Genomic DNA, 24,125 nt, shown 5'->3' on the forward strand with positions numbered 1-24,125 from the left:
CATTTTCATTTGTTTAATTATATACATTCAACTGAATCAGTAATGAAAAACAAAGTCTGTTTTGTGTTGAATATGGAATAAACAATAAAGGATGCATTAAACTTCAGTCAGTTTCAAGTTATTTTAGTGTTTTTTTGTGGAAGGGTACCAGGAAATTTGTCCATGCCTGTAATTAAGTATAATCAAATATTTAAAAAACAATTACATGAGAGACATAACAGCTGAAAGTCTCCAGGTCCCTGCATGTCACTGTCCTTTTCACACAACATCCTGGCAACGACGACAGAGCCGACAGGTAGCTGTGCTGATCTAGCTACTCAGAATCAGCATCTGCAAAAGGACACACACTGTCAGATTTACACGGACAAAGCAGCGCCTCACCTCTACCAAACTGCAGAGAATCAGCAAGGATAGCCGACCACGGAGACAACAGACGGCATTTATGAATTTCACTGTACAACAGCTAACCCTCATGAATATTTATTTGAATAGACAGCATGTTTATTTATACTTTTTCGCAACTGATTAATATCGCGTATTCCAACATTTTGCTGCAAAGCATTTAAAATGTGCCAATTCTCTTCATGCACATACACCAGATTTTTGATAAGCAGAAATTGAAGAGGTATTATATCGCTGAAGAATGATTATTCAGGACAGAAAGTTGATCTAACAGGTGACCTCTGACAGCAGTGATGTTATCGGCTGCCCGTTCTCCGGGGGGCAGAGTGCAGGACCCACACCGGCACCGGAGTGTCACGAAGAGCCATGTGATTCCAGGTGTGGAGTATCTGTGCTTACCACCTTGCCATTATGCAAAGGGCTCTACTGATCAATCAGGTCCTTCTGAAGGTTTTAGCAAGAATTCACAGGACTGCAGTTTGTTCTGCTGGTATTTTGTCAGAGACATAATTTCTTGTTTTATCGTTTTGTACATTCCGCATTTTAAAAAGCCAGAAAAGTACAAAAATCACCTTTGGTTCACAAAACGTCCTGAAACTGAAAATGCCGTATGGGTACGCAATGAGCATACGTGGGGTAGCCAGTGTGCGTATGCAGTGTGCATACCTGGTGTGCATATCCATTGCATGCTTGCGGTGTGGGTGCCCAGTGCACGTACACAGTGTGCGTATGTGGTATGCATACCCAGTGTGCATACGCGATCTATGAATCAGAAGTGTGCACACATTGCGCATATCCAGTCTGTATTTGTGGTGTGGATAACCAGTGTGCATATCCAGTGTGTGTATGTGGTGTGGGAACCCAGTGTGCATATCCTGTTTGTGTATGTGGTGTGGGTACCCAGTGTGCATATCCAGTCTGTATTTGTGGTGTGGATAACCAGTGTGCATATCCAGTGTGTGTATGTGGTGTGGGAACCCAGTGTGCATATCCTGTTTGTGTATGTGGTGTGGGTACCCAGTGTGCATATCCAGTGTGTGTATGTGGTGTGGGTACCCAGTGTGCATATCCAGTGTGTGTATGTGGTGTGGGTACCCAGTGTGCATATCCAGTGTGTATATGTGGTGTGGGAACCCTGTGTGCATATCCAGTGTGTGTATGTGGTGTGGGTACCCAGTGTGCATATCCAGTGTGTGTATGTGGTGTGGGTACCCAGTGTGCATATCCAGTGTGTATATGTGGTGTGGGAACCCTGTGTGCATATCCAGTGTGTGTATGTGGTGTGGGTACCCAGTGTGCATATGAAGTTTGGGTACCCAGTGCACATTGACGCGTTCTCTAATACGGGCTCGGTCTCCTGTGCAGGGGACACCTGAGCGCAGTGAGCTGCATGAGCACTGGCGCTGACTCTGATGGGGCCATTACAGACAGAGGGGAGCAGCTGCTCAGATCGGGACACCTTAAGGAAGGTCACAATCTCATGTGTCCATATCTAGCAATGCCCATGATAAATGAAGGGGCCGTGTTCTCTGCCGTGAAATGTCCTGCTGTAGCTCTAGGACCCTTTGTCTTTACAGAGGTCTGGTGATGCTTCTTGCCAAGGTCATGTGTGGATGGGACTTAGACATCATCTGCATTAAGAACTGCAATCACTGACCAATATGCATTTTTGTAAATACTTCAGTTACTTGTACACTATGTGTGCTATTGTTGGAGACCCATATAGACCTTTGATAGTGAATCATTTATGATGATAAAGAGATAAAGAAACATCTTGCATAAGTTTGACATGCGAGACAGTTTAGTATTATTTGAATTAATCACATCCAGAATGCATTTAAGTTCCTTAAAATACCTCACTTCGCACAAACTGCGAATAGCAGGCTCAGGAGTGCAAGGTCTTAAGAATAGGTGATTAGCGTGTATTGTTCTGACATCAAATGAGAGATCTAATTAAGAAAATTAATAAGGTGTCAACCCATTCCAAAGGCTGCCTCATGTGAAGATTAATCACAGGTCGGGCTAATATGATTTGATGTGAAAAAGGGGCCCTTGTTGTCAGGTCAGAAATGTTAGCTCAAACGCGCATGAATTTGGGGACAGCGGTGGAGTTGACCAGCAGGGGGCAGTCAGGGAGTCAGAATCAAGGTAACGGATAAAACCAGCAAAGAAAGTTAATGATGCCCTGCAGCAAAGGAAAAGGATCATGGATTGTGAAAGGTTGAGTCATCCATTGTTTAGTCACATTTACGTAGGATATGCACTTTAAAACAGTGTTTCTCCAACTGCTCCTTGGGGACCCCCAGATGCTCCACATTTTTGCTGGAGCTGGGAGGGAGCAAAAATGCGGACTGTCTGGCAGGGAGCTGGGAGGGAGCAAAAATGCGGACTGTCTGGCAGGGAGCTGGGAGGGAGCAAAAATGCAGACTGTCTGGCAGGGAGCTGGGAGGGAGCAAAAATGCAGACTGTCTGGCAGGGAGCTGGGAGGCTGCAAAAATGCGGACTGTCTGGTAGGGAGCTGGGAGGGAGCAAAAATGCAGACTGTCTGGCAGGGAGCTGGGAGGGAGCAAAAATGCGGACTGTCTGGTAGGGAGCTGGGAGGGAGCAAAAATGCAGACTGTCTGGCAGGGAGCTGGGAGGCTGCAAAAATGCGGACTGTCTGGCAGGGATCTGGGAGGGAGCAAAAATGCGGACTGTCTGGTAGGGAGCTGGGAGGGAGCGAAAATGCGGACTGTCTGGCAGGGAGCTAGGAGGGAGCAAAAATGCGGACTGTCTGGTAGGGAGCTGGGAGGGAGCGAAAATGCGGACTGTATGGCAGGGAGCTGAGAGGGAGCAAAACATGGACCATCTGGGGATCCCTGAGGACCGGGTTCAGAAACACTGCTTTACAACATTCTATCTGCATGCTTCCATCCATTCCTAAAACAGTCATATAAGAAACAAGTCCCAAATCACTTGGGAAATGTGGCTGCTTTTACTGAGCACAGTTGTTTCTAGTTTTAACCGCCTTTGTTCACTTTGTGTATGTGGTGTTTATGGGGTGAATCTCACCCTTCAGTGAGAAGAGCCAGACGTTTCAATCAGCGGCAGCGATGCAGTTAGTTTTCGACGGTTTTCCATTTAAGAGGCGCTGTGTGACGCCCAGCGGGGAAGGCTGATGAAAAGCTGGGAGGTGTGCGTTTGCATGACCTCCATATCTGGCCTGCCATTCTTTAATATACATGTTTCTTGCACTTCTTTCTGTTTTATTCTTAAGACTCGCCAACGTAAAAAAGTTTGGACACCTTTCCACCTTAGTGGAATATCTTCAGATTAATATCATCCATATTTTTACAGATCTACCAGTCATGTTTGACTTTGAAAACTTCATGAGAAAAAAAAAAACAGTTTTTAAATTCAACACATTCAGTTCATATTTGATATATTCACCCGTCGACCTTCCTTACCCAGCAGAGGTGTGTGGTGAGCCTGAATCACATCCCAGCATGCACTTGGCAGAAGTCAGGGGACACCCCAGAAAGGATGCCAGTCTGTCACAGGTCACGCATGCACATACAGACACACAGTCACATGCCACAGGTCATTTAGATTCACCCAGCTGCATGTTTTGGGAGTAGAGGACAAAATGTGAGTGACCACAGGAAACCAGAAAACAAAGGCACAGACTGCACTGGCCAGCTTAGATTAAGATACATTAATCAATTAATTACTGATCATTTCCATGCCAATTTCTTATTATACTATAAGACAACTGTTGCAGATCAATATGACCAGTCACGAGATCCTTACACATCTCTCCATCCATTCATATGGTTTGCGGGGTCTTGAAAGAATTCTCCCCTGCAATCAATAAAGTAGTGTCATCTCTTAGTATAGACAACATAATAATAGGTTATAATCATATACCGTTAATAACAGTACTTGTACCGCACTTTCACAGATGTTCACAGATGTAGCACTGATATGAAAAGTCGTACGATAACAGCGCCTCGACTGCAGAGGCGTCTGCAATCGCTATGGCAGCTATATTTGCTTGGGTCTGCAGAAGGGCTGCTCAGCGTCGGTGAGGAATGACCATCCTCCTAACATTTGCCCAGAGCAAACACCAGGATTTGTCTCATGAACAGCAAATATTCCAGCCCGAACTGCTTCTGACCATCTCATACTCCTTCCAGGAATTTTGATAAACATTTTGCAAAATAATGCAGTAGCCAGGAAAAAAAATAAAGTTTTATAATCCTGCTTAAAGGTACCGTTAACCCCGGCCTTTTGCACGCCATTCAGAATGAGCGTATCGCAATTACTGAAATATGGAAATGTCACGGAGAGATAAGACCCTGGTCTGCTTTCTGCATTGAGGTTAAACAAACTGACTGTGTAAAATCAACATTTTTCGCACTCGTTTTAGATTACCTGCACACCGCATATCCCCCAGCCTGCAGGCAGCACAACACACTCACACAGCTTGATTTGTGTTTTTCACGGGAGCAAAATCTCCTGTTTAATGCTGAAATGTTAATGCATTCCAACTCATTGGAGGCCCCCCGTTTGGGCTCAGGAAAAGGACGCGTTCCGCTTTCCTTATGATTACTGCACAGAATGTTAGATAAATGTGAAAATTAATTTAATACTGATTGCATGTGGGACGCCTGGTAATTATTTTATTAAACTTTTAACATTTTTAAGTCATCTTAACGTATGTGGGTCCTCAGGGCTGTGGGTCGACATGATGGAACCCATTATTTCATAGCTAAGTGTTCAGCTAACAGCAAAGTCACCAAGAAAATATTTTATTAGAATAAAATAAATGCCGTTTTCCATCGAGAGGCTCATTTCGCAAATTTAAATACCAGAAATGTTGATTTTATCTGCTCCATAATAACCTATTACTTCATGATTGTGTTCTCAATGTTACCCTTGTTATATCCAGCACGTTCATTACTGGCAATGTAATTATCAACACATTGTTCCTTTGTAATTATTCTGTCACTAATGAATCTTAAAACTGTATCCAAGAGCTAATTGATCGTTTTAATTTGCCCTAACCTCTTCATCTGGAACTTTTGAAATATTTTCAGTAAACAGTGACAGCTCACTGCAGCCATCATTTTCTGCTATGACAGCTACCTCAGTTCCGCATTCATTTCCTCTTAATCTCCGGCCCGGCGTTGCTCATAATTACTTTACAGGTTAATTGCGGGACACCGGCATCCTCGATCAGGATGTCACTGCCCAGGGACAGCAGGCGGGGGCATTTTTCATGCTAGATAAAGGCCTCCCCCAGTCACCCGCTGGTGCGAGATGATCTATGGCTCCAGAGGCTGAATGCTGCCCTTCTCCAAACATCCTTGGCAAATTCGCACCGGAAGGGAGGAGATTCTCTTGACATTTTTGATGAAATGCTAACGTAATGGTTTTTATTACATCGCAAATGCAGAATTTTGAGCTGAAAACTGATTTTTTTTTTTCTTATAAATGTGATCTCAGAGCAGCTTACCGGGCTGGATATGAAACTAACGAAACAGAGCGGAACAGCGAATGAAAAAGGTTTTTTTTTTCATTACTTTGAAACGGTAGCCTACATGCAGTAAAATAGATGTTTGGCCCAGAGAAATACAATGGAAAAGACAAAGACAATATCTTACTATAGTAAAGCGTAAAACATACCTGTATTACAAGGAGAATTTGTTAGGCGGGCAGGACGTATAATTTAGTTATGGCTCAAAACAACCAGTAGACAGTAATGGCAGACAGTGTGAAGGCCTCAGTCTTTAGGCAGAGACTGGGTTTGACTGGCCATCTGGCATACCAGCCATTTTCGGGTTGGCTGATAGGTATGTGAGCTGACAAAATTTATCATAGGGAACCCCCTCCTCCTGCTTCCCCACCCGGACCCCAAAGTCCAGGGCAGATTTTTAATCCCAGCCCATTCCTGGAGAGAGACAGAAAGTCGCATGCGGCAGATTTAGAATAAACAGGTTATAGCGAAACTGAGTAGTAAGTCATTAACTTTGTTTTAACTGAGACCAACATATAAATACATAACAGTAACTCAGCCCATAGGAAAAACACACGCAAAAACTTGCCAAGCTCAGTGCAGCGTAATATAGATCTGAGTTTGGTCTGGGTATGTGTTCTGTTGTATTATTAATGGCCACGGACATCCAGGATCATAACTGAAAGCTTGACTTCCCGTCCAGCATAGCCGTCTGAAGATGTCTGCCGTCAAGATCAGATTGTGGGCCCTGATGGTGCTCGGTGAGGTTTAGCCTGATAGATCCTGAAAGAGGCGATTCCACAGGGCTAAGGCCAGAAGCCAGGCCACATGGAGCTATCAGCGGAGTGTCTGACACCAGGTCGACAGGTGAGGCATCTTCAGAAGGCACAGCGTGCCGTGACCTTGGCCAGAAGCGCTCCAAGGTCATGTCGACAGCCGAAGGTGCAGGGATGTGGTGACAGACGGCAGCTTACAGATGGAGAACGTGACGAACCTCCTGCGAAATGTACGCCAGCCCCTGAGGATCCTCTCCCCGACTTCGCTAGTCCCGTCTGTCAATGAGCCGGTGGCCAGCGTGGGAATGTGCGGACGTGGCGCGCCTGGACCCCGGGCCCTGGCATTCAGGACACCGAGCAGGTGGTCAGGACTCAGGCCAAGTCCGCGTGCACAATGGCAGCTCTCTGAATGTCACTTTCCAGGCCGGGAGCCAAACAAAATGCTCGTTAATTTGTGCGATCGTCATTGATCTGTTTAACTGTGGGGATAGGGAATAAGGCACAGGAATGGCACAGGGAAACGATTCCGGAAAACATCTCTGCCTGTTTTCAAAATGTCTTAATATCCCCTTTGGGTCTGAGAAAAGTTATGTAAAGTTGACAAATTTATGGATATATGTGTGTTCATGCCTTCCTGAAAATCCAAGCATTCCTATTCTGTAACGATTTGTTTTCTTATGTTTCTGCTACTTTCCAATAAGATCTGAGAACAATTTATTTCACATTAACATTTCACATACTCAATTGTTCACCACAAGATGTCTCATAATCCGATGGGAGGTGTATCTTCGTTTGATAGAAAGTGTCACTGCTACTTGCTTCATCCGCATGGAAAAATGGAGGGGAAACACCTGTACTGCAGGAGGGAGCCCAGCAAGACGTAGCCATGGTGGATGAGAAGAGCGCCCCCTGCTGGTTAATCAATATGGACAGCAGCCACAGACAGCTCCACACAGACTTGTTGGGAAGGGCCACCTGGATTTTGTGGGCCAGCCACATTTATCAGTGGAGTTCACTCGGCAAACATGCCATGATAATTACCAAGGCTAATTAGTTCGGCATCCAAAGCCTGCCTGGACTATCCCATAGTGCACAGGGCTTGGCAAGTCAGAGTAATGTGGACAGGGAAAGGTTTTAATTAAGCCAGTGTCAGTCATTTTGTAGAGGGTCCTCTATGTTATACATTCAGTGGCCACTTCATTAGGTACACATAGTTAATACCGGATAGGACCCAGTTTATTAGGTACACCTAGCTATTACCGGGTAGGACCCACTTTATTAGGGACACCTAGCTAGTACCGGGTAGGACCTACTTTATTAGGGACACCTAGCTAGTACCGGGTAGGACCCACTTAATTAGGGACACCTAGCTATTTTCATGCCACAAGCTTCAGAAAGTCGCGGGGATTCCGGAGCCTATCCCGGAAGCAATGGGCACGAGGCAGGGAACAACCCAGGATGGGGGGCCAGCCCATCGCAGGGCACACTCACACACCATTCACTCTCACACGCACACCTACGGGCAATTTAGCAACTCCAATTAGCCTCAGCATGTTTTTGGACTGTGGGGGGAAACCGGAGTACCCGGAGGAAACCCCACGACGACATGGGGAGAACATGCAAACTCCACACACATGTGACCCAGGCGGAGACTCGAACCTGGGTCCCAGAGGTGTGAGGCAACAGTGCTAACCACTGCACCACCATGCCGCCCCACTTCAGAAAGTCCAAGCCTTCAATACGAGGCCGATTTTTATACCACAGAAAGTCATTTTTAGCACAGTCTCCATACATTAATGGTAATGGGCTGTTGGCACCACTCAGTACGCTGATGCTGCCAACCACAGCACAGGGGCTGCCAGCCCATAATTCTGCACTCAACAAGCAAAGGCACTTCTCTGGGTTCAGTTCAAACACTGGGGCATAAGCAACAGATTTGTGCAGTTAAACAAGTCAGTGAAGCTCACATGCATGCAAGTCCTCTATTTGCATACTGAGCTGTTTTTGTATAACAAAATTTTCCAATGCATCTAATAGTATTATACTGTCGTTCTTACATCATAAGTGATGTCATTTATGAGAGCTACATAGAGTGCACCCAGAAGGTCTTGAAACCTTGATATATATATTGTTATTTTAGTGATATATTGTTATATTTATGATGTGATATATATATATATATATATATATATCAGTAGTTTTAAGTAAAACAATAATTTCAAATAATAATTAAGTGAAACCCAATGATACTTCTACAGGAGCTGTTCAGAGTTTAAGAAGTTCATCGACAAATAGTCTCACTGGGGGCTTTTTTAATTAGTAACACCTTTGCAGTAACATAAAATGCAAAACATTTGTGTGTAGTAGTGTAGTATCCATTTGGGAGCCAATAATGAGTATTGCAAATAATAGCAAAATGACAAGTATTGAACTGAATGAGTCAGTCAAAATAATATGACACTTAAAAAGAAAATGTCTGTGTGGGAGACATGTGCAGATACGATAGATGTTGCACGTCAACGGACTTTTGTTATGAAACCAATGAATCTGCAACATTGTTACAGACTAAGCAAACATACCAAGACTTTCAGTGAGCCCTGCGTCACATGACGCCAAGTGAGGTCTGCTGCATCCTCCACTAGCTGTGAATGTAGCCACATCATGCCTCCTAAGGGAACATGAGGACGCGGAGATTAGAAGTGGTCTTCATTTCAGAGTCGGAAAGACTCAAGCCAAGTTCCAGAGACTCTCAAATTAGTATATGAGCCCTACACCTATGGGGTCCAAAACTCACAGGAAAGCAACCCCAAGCCAGAACAAGCATTTTGCACCCAAATAAGGAGATTAACCAGACATGGTTCAGGCAATATCCAGTAATTAGGCAAATGAACTAACAGGCAGATGAACTGGACAACATGAGTCGGATGTTACTCACAGGCTCCCTCTGGTGGCCAGGTGAAGATGTTACACTCCAGGTGAACAAAATACCAACATGGACTGTTATTTGAGATCGGGGCCTGCAGACGAGCCTCGGTGTACCTTTGCGTACATTTTGAAAGTGTCTGAAGCTTTACTAAATGCTTCTTTTTAGCCTCACTATGTTGATATGTTAGGGTACCATGGGGCTGCTACTTCACAACTGATTTTCATGTTGTGGATGTTGATGTGTTATTCAAGATTATTTCCATATTTTAGGATGTCACTTAAGCGTTTATTTTTTGCCAGAAATAATACCATACAAACATCAGTAAGGATCGCATTTAAAAAGCAGTCACATCAAACACATTTCGGTACTAAGACCATAGTATATGAAGGTTGATAGCATGGTCAGCCTGCAGTGAAATGGGCCGACAGAGCTAAACCACAGCAGTGAATTTATGAGATCCTGCTGCACTGGTGCCCATGTCAGAGTGTTGGCGGGGTGGACCGTTCCAGATAAAGGTCTCCCCGACTGCAGGCCTTCCCTTTCCTCAGGCTCCCATCTGCCGCTTTGTTCCTCCATCCCGGTAGATGCGTCTACATCACGGGTCGAAAAGGATGCACCCCAAAGACGGCACATCCGATTGCTGAGGCTCTGGGCAAGAATCGCTCCTCAAAGTCCCTCAAAATCAGATCCACTTACACCTCATCAGTTATTCACCGTTGCGTTTCGTTGGAGAGTTACTGTTCATAAAGGTTGCTCTGTAATATAAATTGCCTGCTTCGCGCTTGTGCTGCTTGCCTCTGTTTAGTTGCCGTAGGTTGTTTTTGATTTTCCTCCTGAATGAGGCGCTGGCCAAGACCCCTTATTTTGACAGGGCATCCGTTTGCACTTGGCGGCCAGCCCTGGAGACCCAGAGGGTTTTCCTCTTCCAAGGTTCAGGACCAGGTGATTCTCCTGCCATTACTCCCACAGCACTGGACAGGCAAGACAAACATGGCAGAGGACTAATTCCGCACACAAAGCCCAACCCGCCCCCCACACACACACACTCGAAAATGCTGTAGGGAGCAAAACTGTTTGAAGCAGGTCAGATTTTCTTTGGAACTGAACGTAATTGAACCTGAAATTGGCCGTCTAGAAGCTCACTCTAAAGATGCCCGTGTTTCTCCTTGCTGTTACTATGTAACTTACTGCTTAATTCAATTTCAGTCAATCCCGACAGGCACTGCCCTTCATTATTTTATTTAGGTGGGTAAAATATCGCCTACATCTAGTTGTCGTGTAAATGTGATTTTTGCTTTGGATTCCCAACGGTTTTCCTTGGCTGTGCATCTTTCTTTGTCCACGGATATGACTTGGTCACCCCTCATGCAGAAGGAGAGAACATCTTCAAACATCTCAACCCTCCCCTCCGATCAGACAAGATCTTGACAGCACAGATATTTCTTGACAGTGTTCGGAAGTATCATTCCCACCCCCAGTGGGAGCATGTTTGTCATTGGTGCCAGTGATATTTTCACTCATTTTTTTTCTGGTGACAGTTTGGTAAAGGAACAGCTACAATGTAAACTGGATACAGAAGGTTATTGGCCGGTTTGGATAAGCACAGACGGGAATGCGGTGTGAAGAGCAGGGCTGTTCAGAACATACCACAGTTTTCTGTTCTCTTCCTCGATCCCCCTAATAGAGCTTTAACCAGGCCGAATTTCGAGGATCATGGCTCCTCTCCCATTGACAGCCTTCACCAGGTTGCATTTTCAGGATTGGCATCTCCTCCCCGGAGGTGCCATTACTTGGCTGAAGTATGAAGCAAGATACCTCCGCCCTCAAAGAAAAGCCTCGGTTTACTGCATTTTGATGATGGACATCATTCCCCCCAATAACATCCTTCATCAGGCTGTTTGAAAGCAAACCCCTCCCCCTTGTATTTTTCGTCCTCTGGGGCCTCCATTGCCCAATCTCAAGCTTCCCTGTTATTGTAGGGTGCAGATTCACACGCTGAAATGCCTCAAGGACTGGGGAGGAGAGGCAGAGATCCTCGGCGCGGCTTATTAATCCTGTGCTGTGTGTAACACATCCTGTTCTGCTCCGAATTCCGAGCGCTAAGTTTCGCTTCCGACGGAGACAGACCTGCTAGCGAGGCTCGAGGTGCACAAGAGCGAGTGCTTGTGAGAAAGATTAATTCCGTTTTAAAATGCAGTCTAATTAGATACATAAGCAGAGTTACAGAATGAATAATTCAAACAAACTAACAGTGGATGACTGATTTGCTGACGAGTCCATGTCCTGCCACATCGCTGCAGCTGTGCAGACGAGTCAGATCATAGCCCATTCATAACGTCCGTCTTGCTAAATCTCCGGTTTTAATGACTCCAGGTGCACTTTAATTGCCAAACCCCCATCTTTTGCAGAGAGCCCACAATGTTTCCGGGAAATCCTACCGGACCTCCCTGCTGCCGTAGATATTCATAAGGCCTCTACGCTGCGGCCGGCCGCACCACAAACGTCTTCCCCCGGGGGCTCATGGCTCTGCTGGCTGCATGCCCCCGAGCCCGGTCCCACATTAATGTCCCCAGCCACCCAAGCAATCATCCAGGTCAACAGAGCCTCCAGTAGCTAATTGCTTTCGGGAGATAACGTGCTTTTGACTGCGTGCTGAGAGACCTAGCGAATAAGCACATAATGAATCCTCTACTGCCCTGATGTCAATATCATTCTACGTGCATAGAGCTAATTAATATGAAAACCTTTGATTGTTTAGTTTTTAATATTTAATTTAATTTAAACGTAATTTCTAATGAATTGCGTGCTGTGCAGGGAGCATAACTAATGTAATTAATCAATGAGCCATTACTAAAGGTGAGGGGCTGTATTATTGTAACACGCCATCACAGTATTAAAATACATCTGACAGCTATAAAATCCCATAATGAGGACACTAGCTGCTCTTGGGAGAGCAGCTACTCGCCATGGTCTGAGGCATCTTTAATTATTGATAAACGCTTTAGTCATCCACGGCGTGCAGATTACACAATTCAGAAATAATAAAAGAAAAAGTAATTATCTCTTCAATGGAAATTGATGCCAAAAACTAGCAGAAGCCTAGTGACAGGCGGAGGTGCTCGCTCACTTCTGCTCGCCCACAGGGTGAGTTTGGGGTTGCTGCCGGGAGACCGGGAGGGGGCAGGGAGGGTGCAGGGGTTTCCACGGGGGGGGTGAGGTCCGAGGACAGGCAACTCGCCTGTGACTGAGGATCTAGTACAAAGCAGGTCATCCATGTCCAGCCAGGAGCGATGGCCTCTCTCGTGTTTTCCTGGGTTTATGTTTTACTTTTTGTAAGTCCTTTGATTCTCCTGCCTGAAGTATCGTAGGGGTGATAACAAAATGGCCCCCTTCCGTCCTCCAGATCCTGCTATCCTGTGGATCTGCCTACTGCTCAGCCTGAAAATCAGAAGCTCTTTCCACAGGTTTCATAGCCACATCACACTAAGCAGGACAGACCTGAAGTGGACTTGGGGGGGTCGCCAACCCCCACCTGTGCTCCCATTGGCGGCTCCAGGTAAGTGCCCGCCCCCGTCAACCATCAAGGTGAACCAGCTCTAAGCTGTTAAAAGAACCAATAACCCAGCGATGTCACTGACCTGTATTCCAGTCAGGAAATACAGGGGTACCTCTAAGGCTGGTATCCACTGCAGCCCAGCAGGACTGCTTTAATGACCCCCCCCCCCCCCCCGGCTGTTCCTGTTCGCAGAGGGGCCTTTGCCCTGGAGGAACAGATACATCAGTGCCGCACCAACGTTTGCATAAATTCTATAGTCTATGTGCAGCACACAACAGGGACTAAACTCCTAGGGGCAAACACTGCCCCCCTTGCATGGGGGTGAGGGGGGGGATATCACACATACACACGCAGACAACCACACACACATACAGACACACACAGACACACACATACAGACACACACATACAGACACACACAGACACACACATACAGACACACACAGACAGCCATGCAGACACACATACACACGCAGACAGACACACACAGACACACACACACAGACACACACACACAGACACACACACACAGACAAACACAAACACACACATACAGACACACACAGACAGCCATGCAGACACACACACACACACAGACACACACACACAGACACACACAGACACACAGACACACACACACACACACATACAGACACACACAGACAGCCATGCAGACACACACACACACACAGACACACACACACACACAGACACACACATACAGACACACACAGACACACACACACACAGACAGCCATGCAGACACACACACACACAAACACACACAAACACACACATACAGACACACACAGACAGCCATGCAGACACACACACACACACAGACACACACACACACACACACAGCCACACAGACACAAAATAACTTGCACACAGCATCAGTGAAGCATCTCCAAAATCAGGATGCTGTATGTACAGATGTACAAACCCACATAACTAAGTCATAAATGCCAGAATATACAAATAAACAAGAAAGCTTATCAGCATGGTATAGAATTGAGCGACTTGCCGTATCCACAGTGATTTTCTGAGTGTGATAAGAGAGTGTAATCTCATAAGTTCATGCTACACACGTCACATTTTTATGTGAGTTTTTTGGTGGGGGGAGGGATGGCTCTTCTGGGGTCTGATAGAGGCAGCGAGGGTGGGCACAGTAAATATTACAGTACAATGGGCCCTAAAAATACGCCCGTCCTCCCAGGAGAGGAGCAGCAGTGCACCCCAGCTTTAATGAGTTCAGGATGGCTGCCCCCCCACACACACACAGAAACAGGAAGCACACAGAGATGTATTTATGGAGTGGCCCCACCTGAAGGACCTCTTGCCCTGTAAAAAGCGTCTCAACAGAGGCATGTCACTGGCAGACTGCAGCCTGCAATTTTCCACACATGGACCCCCATTCCCCGCCTGTAATTATTTGGTCTGGGCCCGATAAAAGAGATCCATCTTATTCTATTGTCGCGTGTGTACACATGCGATAAATCACAAACGGGATAAAGGCAACAGGTAATTCCCACTGCACCTTTAAGAGCACGAAGGAGACGAGAAATGAAGGAAGAGATGTGCTCTTTCGGGGCATGCGACTCCCGGCGCCCGTCCGTTTATGTGAGGAGGACGTCAGATTTGCCTGACTACTTATTCATATTCGTTACTCCCACTTACTCTGCACTGTGAGCAGATACAGCTGCTGACAGAAGGCAAAAGGACAGTATCCTAAAATAAATACCGATTGCAGACTGACCGCTTCACCTTAGATGATCATAGCTGTCATTGTCCTGCTAACCAGGAAGACACAAACCCTGGGCTATTTGCTTGTCACCTAGCACCTTAACAGCACCAGTGATGACAGGGAATGGCATTTTCCCACTTCGGAGGCACAGATCTTATAAAATATGTCCTTTAATTCTTACGTGACATCAAACAGAGACAGACAGGAATTGACGGAAAAATGGGGTCAGAAAATAGTTAACTAGTGCAAATATATGACATGAATTTTTAATGTGTTGTTGCGATCCTATCAGCAACCTTAATTAGAACTGCAAAATGACTTTCAGAAAACATTTCATGGTAGTAACTTGACCCACAAGAGCAATTTAACAATAATTTGATTTAAAATGCATGGGCCCTCCTCCACTTGCGAATATATTAACTTGCTCAGACATCTAAACATTGCAGCACTGCTGAATCCAGGTTCGTGGATGCCGGCACTACCCAGCAGCGGCCCGCCGGGGCCTTCGTAGCCCGTCTGACGTCCAGAGTGCGGTGCATGGTCTCTATGCTTTTCAGGGGCATTTGCGGAGTCCGGATCCTCACACACACATACACACACACATGCCTGTACAGTAGCGCTGGAAATCGCGGGGCTGTCTTTATGGGTCGAGGTCACTATTCCGCACTCCGAGCCTCTATGAGTACATTTATTTTTCTTATGACTTTGACCTCGTTTTTTCATGCTCGCCAGCTAGGTGGTCCATCCTCAGTCTGCTTTAACTATGACCACTCCGGGACACAGACGATGAGACCTGCCTCGAGGTCCGCGGCTGGTCTGTGTGTTTTTTCTTGCTACCGCGTGACCTGCAAGAAGAAGCAGAGAGAGGACATGTTAAGAGCGGACAGGTGAGGGTAAAACCTCGCCTGCCCAGACGGGCTGCGATTCGCTACCCGGAGCCAATAAGCTTTCAGCTGGGGCCAGTACCCATGTGGCCCCACCCTTGTATACATTAATTCAAAGGTGCACACATTGCTGGGTTGCTACTTCCACGATTGGGCACCGTTGTCTGTAGTAAGCAAATGAGAGGAGACAAATTGAGCGGTGGATGTGTGACATCACGGGAGAGGACCATAGGGAAGTGGTGCTTCCAAACCACAGTGTTGCAGAACATTTTTGTGCCGACGTCTTCCTTCACAAAAGCAACGAGAGAGTGAGAGAGAGTGAGAGAGAGTGAGAGAGAGTGCGATTGGGCTGGTGAGGGCTGGGGGCATTACCACCGTGAGAATGGCAGCGACATCTGTTGCCGAACGTCACGGCACTTATTTTACAGAGAGCAAATGTAGAATTAATGCCCCCCCTGAGCCAGGAGACCCCCCTCTCTGAGTGTGCTCGTAACCCGTTCCAGCTGACTGCCCCTCAGTCATGGCAGAAAGCAAGGATGATGTAGACAGCTTCACCCATCAGTCACCTGACCACCGGGGTCATTAATTCACACAGAAGTCCAACGTTTATCCCTTGATTTTGTCGACATTCTTGCCAATTTAATTAGGTCCCTTAATGTGAAACCCTCGATGGAAACAGCAGCCATAATGCATGTTAATGAATGCAACAGATGTTGCGCTGTTACTCCGTTCTGCAAGTAAACGCTCGTACGGTGTTTCTCTTCTTATCGCAACTGTTTCTTTTTTATAGTTCACCTGTGAATAAACCACCTGCTCGATTTAACAAGCCGCAAATTAACTTTCATAGATCACCGGATTACCAGCTCCATCAAGGGTCTTCATATAAATCAATTAGTCTCTGACACGCCGCACGCTCGTTCAATTAGCATACCTGTCGTTAGGCTTTGCCATGACCCCGGATCTCCTCGGATCAGCCCGACTCTCTTGATCCCGTGTTGAGATTCATGAATGAGGTTCGCTGATCAGCAGATTTTCCCTCCTCTATAATTTTACAGTCATCATGGCTTTATAATGTCATTACTTCTTGTTCTTTGGAGGGGCCTTTACCTCAAACCCAAACTTACTAATCGTCCTGCTAGACCTGTGCGTTTTAAAATAAATAAGAGGTGATGAATGTTGGAACTGATTAACTTCTGTAGTCAGGAAGCCCTACGCACCATCGTTCAAGCCGACATACGCAGTACAGTCTTGACTTTTGGTAAACTGAAACAAGATTAACATCTGAAACATCACTGCGACATTACTACTTATATTCTGTGAGTGCTAAAACAAATACATGTGCTTCGTAATCCTGTGGTTTTTGGATATACAAACATTGTTTGTGGGGTGGATGTACTGGCCCATCCAGAAGGGCCACTGTAATCCTACAGATGAGTGGACGTGGTTTAAGCTGGATGAGCTGCCCGACACTTAGCAACCAGTGCCAAGAGCATACCATCTTTCCTGGGTGCCAGGGGCCTGCGGGCCACACCACCTCCCGCGGGCACTGCCGCCGCCGACCATCTCCTCACCTTGGTGGTCTTCACCTTGTTGCCGGTGCTGCAGGACCAGCCGGTGAGGTCGGGAAGAACCTTGCACTCCTCGCCATCCAGGCACGGCTGCATCTGGCACCACCACTTCTGGAGAACGATCGAGGCTGGAGAGCAATACGGAAAGGGAGCACATGTGAGGGACGGCCTATGTGCCCAAGCAGGATCCTGCACCGGTGTTCCCCAGTCCGGGCCCTGGGGCCCCACAGCAGCCCCTCTCAGCTCCCTACTAGAGATGTCTGGCAGGGAACTGGGAGGGAGCAAAAACATGCACCGTCCATGGGTCGCCAAGGACCGGATTGGGAAACACTGTGAGTTCCACGCCTACGACTGTCCTTCAAATAAAGCTTATTCTCAGGTTTACCTTGCAGCACATACCACATGTACAGTGCTGGTCAACATTATTGAAGCCTCTGATTTTTTTTGATGTCATGCCTTCAGAAATACTTGGAAATGCACCAACTTTGTATCAGAATATTTCAATCGCATGTCCAAAGTTATTTGACAAAAAGGTACCTTTTCAAATGAAATGCAGTGATTTCACAGAATTAAAAAGCTAAATATGGGCAGGGCAACGTCAAACGCACGCTCTCCTTATATTTGGCTGCGTAGCCCTTGGTAACAATACGCCCCCTGCAGTTGTCTCTAACCTCCCTGCACCTGTCTGATGCCAGCATCTGCATCTCTTCGGTTGTATTATGTTCCAGCTCTTGAATTTTTGCAGGATTCCAATTTCCAGTGACAGATTTCAGCTCTTTCCAAAGATTTATAGTCGAACTGAGATCAGGACTCGTCGATGGCCGGTTTAAAAAGGTCAGTCTTTTCCTCTCTCGACCATTCTTGTGTGCTTCGGATCGTTGTTCTGCTGCATGACCCATGATCTTCGACCCAAGCCTACTTTCCTGACACTCAGCAGTACATTTCGCTCTAAAATGCCTCAATAATCCTCCATTTACTCAAGATTCCTTTAATATATTCAAGGCCCCCAGTGCCAAAGCCAGGAAAGCAGCCCCCCCATATCGATCTATGCCTGACTGTAGCTTCTCCGCTCCATCTGTTATAAGCTTCATTCTGTCACCTATAAACAAATCGCTGTCTTTTTACTGTTTTCCTTCAGCCGTCGTGCCCCTTTCTGACCCTCACCCATAAAGCCCTTCCCGGTTTAGTCTATGGCGTGTACTATAGGTTGAAACATCACCTCGTACGGCTCCAGGTCAGCCCTAAGCTCTGTAGATGTTTGATGTGCTGTTTTCCCCCCACATTTCTCACCCCCCCCGCCCCCCCCACTCGAAGGCTTCTCTGTTGAGGTTTTTGGACATGTCTGTGTACCCTGTAGAATCCTCATGGCCGGTGACAGCATTTTTGATGCTCTCAGATTGCTCTCAACATTACCTTTGTGAATAAAAGGAACGGGGACCGAAAGTGGCCCTTTTAAGTATTGAAGTCATCATTCATTGGGTAATTCAAGCCTTGTGAGCATTATGGGTACAGGTGAGTCCAATTTCCCTGCAATAACAATCCTCTACATTTTTCAAACTGATCTGAATTCTTCAGAGGGTGCCAATAATCACGTTATAGCAATGTTTCCGATTTTATACTCCTTCCGTTCCTTCGCTAACGCATGACTGCGTTTAGACATAAGCTATTTCACTGCACATTTTTCAGGAGATATTGTACAATGCAGTATGTGAAATTCAAAGCTGCCAGTTTTTGATGTTGACCAGCTGATATTGACCAGACCTGTAATAACACTAGTTACAATGCGCAACCAATAACATCCACACAAAACTGAAATATTTGAATTTTCTCCATCGCAATTAACGTAAATAAATATGAACAGCAGATGGAGTGAGTGTGTAAAAAAAGCAATTCCCAGCTGAGGAGACGAGGGCGGCACCTGGACGTACTCCAGCTATACTTGGTGACTTTTCTCAGGAACGTATGTGGATTCAGCTGCTGACCGAAACATGCTGAAAAGCACTTTGACACAGACTGTGATTTTCACGGGGATGAGGGGATGGGAGAAGACTGGAGGCCATGCAGAAGCAGAAGCCATCCCCTACCCCCACCCCGAGCACACTGGATCATGCGTATGCATGTGTGAGCATGTGTGTATGTGTGAATATTATAGATGTGTGTGTGTGTGTGTGTGTGTGTGTGTGTCCTCCCCACATAAATAGTTCAGCTGAATTCAGTTCCATCAGAGATTTAAAAAAAAAAAACGCAGGTTTTATACTAAATTGAAATCCCTCTGTAAGTCAAAACGTACATGCCAGGTTCCACTGCTCCATACCATTCAAAACAGCTTATAGCAAAAAATACATCAAAAATACACTAGTAGTACATACTAAATAACAGATCTATCAGCCTGTCTGTTTATCAATCCATAACTCCATCCATAAATCCATTCATCCGTCACTGCACCTTTAGAAAAAAGATGGATGTGGAGGTGGCAGGGCGCCACGGACACACCTGCTGAGGCTGCATGTTTACTGATGTACAACGACACAGAGAACAGCAAGGACAGGAGAAAAACAGCTGGAGATGAGGAGAGCACCACTGCGGGAAGACAGGGAGGTGGGGGAGCCACTGCGGGAAGACTGGGAGGTTGGGGAGCTACTGCGGGAAGACTGGGAGGTCGGGTAGCCACTGCGGGAAGACAGGGAGTTGGGGGAGCCACTGCGGGAAGACAGGGAGGTGGGGGAGCTACTGCGGGAAGACTGGGAGGTCGAGGAGCTACTGCGGGAAGACTGGGAGGTCGGGTAGCCACTGCGGGAAGACTGGGAGGTCGAGGAGCTACTGCGGGAAGACTGGGAGGTCGGGTAGCCACTGTGGGAAGACAGGGAGTTGGGGGAGCCACTGCGGGAAGACAGGGAGGTGGGGGAGCCACTGCGGGAAGACTGGGAGGTCGAGGAGCTACTGCGGGAAGACTGGGAGGTCGAGGAGCTACTGCGGGAAGACTGGGAGGTCGGGTAGCCACTGTGGGAAGTCAGGGAGTTGGGGGAGCCACTGCGGGAAGACAGGGAGGTGGGGGAGCTACTGCGGGAAGACTGGGAGGTCGAGTAGCCACTGCGGGAAGACAGGGAGTTGGGGGAGCCAGTGCGGGAAGACAGGGAGGTGGGGGAGCCACTGCGGGAAGATTGGGAGGTCGGGGAGCCTCTATAGGAGGTCGGGGAGCCATTATGGGAGGTCGGGGAGCCTCTATGGGAGGTTGGGGAGCCGCTATGAGAGGTCGGGGAGCCTGTATGGGAGATCGGGGAGCCTCTATGGGAGGTCGGGGAGCCGCTATGGGAGGTTGGGGAGCCACTATGGGAGGTCGGGGAGCCGTTATGGGAAGTCGGGGAGCCTCTGTGGGAGGTCGGGGAGCCATTATGGGAGGTCGGGGAGCCGCTATGGGAGGTCGGGGAGCTGCTATGGGAGGTCGGGAGCCTCTGTGGGAGGTCGGGGAGCCGTTATGGGAGGTCGGGGAGCCGCTATGGGAGGTCGGGGAGCCTCTGTGGGAGGTCGGGGAGTCGCTATGGGAGGTCGGGGAGCCTCTGTGGGAGGTCGGGGAGCCGCTATGGGAGGTCGGGGAGCCGCTATGAGAGGTCGGGGAGCCGCTATGGGAGGTCGGGGAGTTGCTATGGGAAGTCAGGGAGCCTCTGTGGGAGGTCAGGGAGCCGTTATGGGAGGTCGGGGAGCCGCTATGGGAGGTCGGGGAGCCGTTATGGGAGGTTGGGGAGCCTCTGTGGGAGGTCGGGGAGCTGCTATGGGAGGTCGGGGAGCCTCTGTGGGAGGTCAAGAGCCGTTATGGGAGGTCGGGGAGCCTCTGTGGGAGGTCAAGAGCCGTTATGGGAGGTCAGGGGGCCGTTATGGGAGGTCGGGGAGCCGCTATGGGAGGTCGGGGAGCCTCTATGGGAGGTCGGGGAGCCGCTATGGGAGGTCGGGGAGCCGCTATGGGAGGTCGGGGAGCCTCTGTGGGAGGTTGGGGAGTGACTGGTGCTGAGCAGCCAACTGCCAAGAAATAAGAGATGGAGGTGAGGGTTCGGCTTAGGGTTCTGCTTAGGGTCGGGTGTGGTGTTTGGGCTAGGCTTAGGGTTCTGCTTTGGGTCGGGTGTGGTGTTTGGGCTAGGCTTAGGGTTCTGCTTAGGGTCGGGTGTGGTGTTTAAGCTAGGCTTAGGGTCGGGTGTGGTATTTGGGCTAGGCTTAGGGTTCTACTTAGGGTCGGGTGTGGTGTTTAAGCTAGGCTTAGGGTTCTGCTTAGGGTCGGGTGTGGTATTTGGGCTAGGCTTAGGGTTCTACTTATGGTCGGGTGTGGTGTTTAAGCTAGGCTTAGGGTTCTGCTCAGGGTCCGTTGTGGTGTTTGGGCTAGGCTTAGGTTTCTGCTCAGGGTCGGGTGTGGTGTTTGGGCTAGGTTTAGGGTTCTGCTTAGGGTCGGGTGTGGTATTTAGGCTAGGCTTAGGGTTCTACTTAGGGTCGGGTGTGGTGTTTAGGCTAGGCTTAGGGTTCTGCTTAGGGTCGGGTGTGGTATTTGGGCTAGGCTTAGGGTTCTACTTAGGGTCGGGTGTGGTGTTTGGGCTAGGCTTAGGGTTCTGCTCTGGGTCGGGTGTGGTGTTTGGGCTAGGCTTAGGGTTTTACTTAGGGTTAGGAGTGGTGTTTAGGCTAGGCTTAGGGTTCTGCTTAGGGTCGGGTGTGGTATTTGGGCTAGGCTTAGGGTTCTACTTACGGTCGGATGTGGTGTTTGGGCTAGGCTTAGGGTTCTACTTAGGGTCGAGTGTGGTGTTTGGACTAGGCTTATGGTTCTACTTAGGGTCGGATGTGGTGTTTGGGCTAGGCTTATGGTTCTACTTAGGGTCGAGTGTGGTGTTTGGACTAGGCTTATGGTTCTTCTTAGGGTCGGGTGTGGTATTTGGGCTAGGCTTAGGGTTCTACTTAGGGTCGGGTGTGGTGTTTGGACTAGGCTTATGGTTCTGCTTAGGGTCGGGTGTGGTGTTTGGACTAGGCTTATGGTTCTGCTTAGGGTCGGGTGTGGTGTTTGGGTTAGGCTTAGGGTTCTGCTCAGGGTCCGTTGTGGTGTTTGGGCTAGGCTTATGGTTCTGCTTAGGGTCCGTTGTGGTGTTTGGGCTAGGCTTAGGGTTCTGCTTAGGGTCGGGTGTGGTGTTTCGGCTAGGCTTAGGGTTCTGCTCAGGGTCCGTTGTGTTTTTTGGGCTTGGCTTAGGGTTCTGCTCACGCTTAGGTGTGGTGTTTGGGCTAGGCTTAGGGTTCTACTTAGGGTCGAGTGTGGTGTTTGGACTAGGCTTATGGTTCTACTTAGGGTCGGATGTGGTGTTTGGGCTAGGCTTAGGGTTCTACTTAGGGTCGAGTGTGGTGTTTGGACTAGGCTTATGGTTCTACTTAGGGTCGGATGTGGTGTTTGGGCTAGGCTTAGGGTTCTACTTAGGGTCGAGTGTGTTGTTTGGACTAGGCTTATGGTTCTTCTTAGGGTCGGGTGTGGTATTTGGGCTAGGCTTAGGGTTCTACTTAGGGTCGGGTGTGGTGTTTGGACTAGGCTTATGGTTCTGCTTAGGGTCGGGTGTGGTGTTTGGACTAGGCTTATGGTTCTGCTTAGGGTCGGGTGTGGTGTTTGGGCTAGGCTTAGGGTTCTGCTCAGGGTCCGTTGTGGTGTTTGGGCTAGGCTTAGGGTTCTGCTTAGGGTCCGTTGTGGTGTTTGGGCTAGGCTTAGGGTTCTGCTTAGGGTCGGGTGTGGTGTTTCGGCTAGGCTTAGGGTTCTGCTCAGGGTCCGTTGTGGTGTTTGGGCTTGGCTTAGGGTTCTGCTCACGCTTAGGTGTGGTGTTTGGGCTAGGCTTAGGGTTCTACTTACGGTCGGATGTGGTGTTTGGGCTAGGCTTAGGGTTCTACTTAGGGTCGAGTGTGGTGTTTGGACTAGGCTTATGGTTCTACTTAGGGTCGGATGTGGTGTTTGGGCTAGGCTTAGGGTTCTACTTAGGGTCGAGTGTGTTGTTTGGACTAGGCTTATGGTTCTTCTTAGGGTTGGGTGTGGTATTTGGGCTAGGCTTAGGGTTCTACTTAGGGTCGGGTGTGGTGTTTGGACTAGGCTTATGGTTCTGCTTAGGGTCGGGTGTGGTGTTTGGACTAGGCTTATGGTTCTGCTTAGGGTCGGGTGTGGTGTTTGGGCTAGGCTTAGGGTTCTGCTCAGGGTCCGTTGTGGTGTTTGGGCTAGGCTTAGGGTTCTGCTTAGGGTCCGTTGTGGTGTTTGGGCTAGGCTTAGGGTTCTGCTTAGGGTCGGGTGTAGTGTTTGGGCTAGGCTTAGGGTTCTACTTAGGGTCGAGTGTGGTGATTGGACTAGGCTTATGGTTCTACTCACGGTTAGGTGTGTTGTGGACCAAAATATTTGCAGCTTTACACGCTGACTTAGCAAACGATTCTGCTCTCAGGAACAATGACAATTTGAGGACCTACAAGCTCGGCAAGGCCTTGGCGTCTGTGCCACTCGCTGTGACCGGACACTCTGACCAGTCCGGTCAGGTCTAGGCATGTCGCACGAAAGGAACTTGGCGGTCCTTTGAAACAACCTTAAATTTCTTTATGCTTGCCAGAATTTGTACACAAAAAGAGTTATCATAGGATGCAGCCAGAAGCTCCACCTGACCCTCCACCACCATTTTATTCAACCAATGGGAAGCATCCTTGGCCCTGCCGGGGGTGGGACTGTAAGACTACAGGCCAGCACTCCAGCAATCAGAGGACCAGCCCACCCAGTAATACTACA

At 48.0% G+C, this 24,125-nt stretch overlaps 1 protein-coding gene across 2 annotated transcripts in view; it reads right to left on the bottom strand.

Annotated features, from left to right (window-relative positions):
* Positions 1–15,058: 15,058 nt before the first annotated feature.
* tafa4b (TAFA chemokine like family member 4b) overlaps positions 15,059–24,125 on the bottom strand; it is a 39,085-nt gene continuing 30,018 nt past the window's right edge. For both annotated transcript variants that reach the window (XM_049024030.1, XM_049024029.1), the window contains exons 5-6: positions 17,360–17,484; positions 15,059–15,749 (exon numbers count right to left, since the gene is read on the bottom strand). In XM_049024030.1, the coding sequence (XP_048879987.1) occupies positions 15,738–15,749; positions 17,360–17,484 (137 nt within the window). In that variant the 3' untranslated portion in view covers positions 15,059–15,737. The remainder of the gene's footprint in view (positions 15,750–17,359; positions 17,485–24,125) is intronic.

The sequence above is a fragment of the Brienomyrus brachyistius genome, chromosome 8 (genome assembly GCF_023856365.1).
Source record: "Brienomyrus brachyistius isolate T26 chromosome 8, BBRACH_0.4, whole genome shotgun sequence".
Taxonomy (NCBI): domain Eukaryota; kingdom Metazoa; phylum Chordata; class Actinopteri; order Osteoglossiformes; family Mormyridae; genus Brienomyrus; species Brienomyrus brachyistius.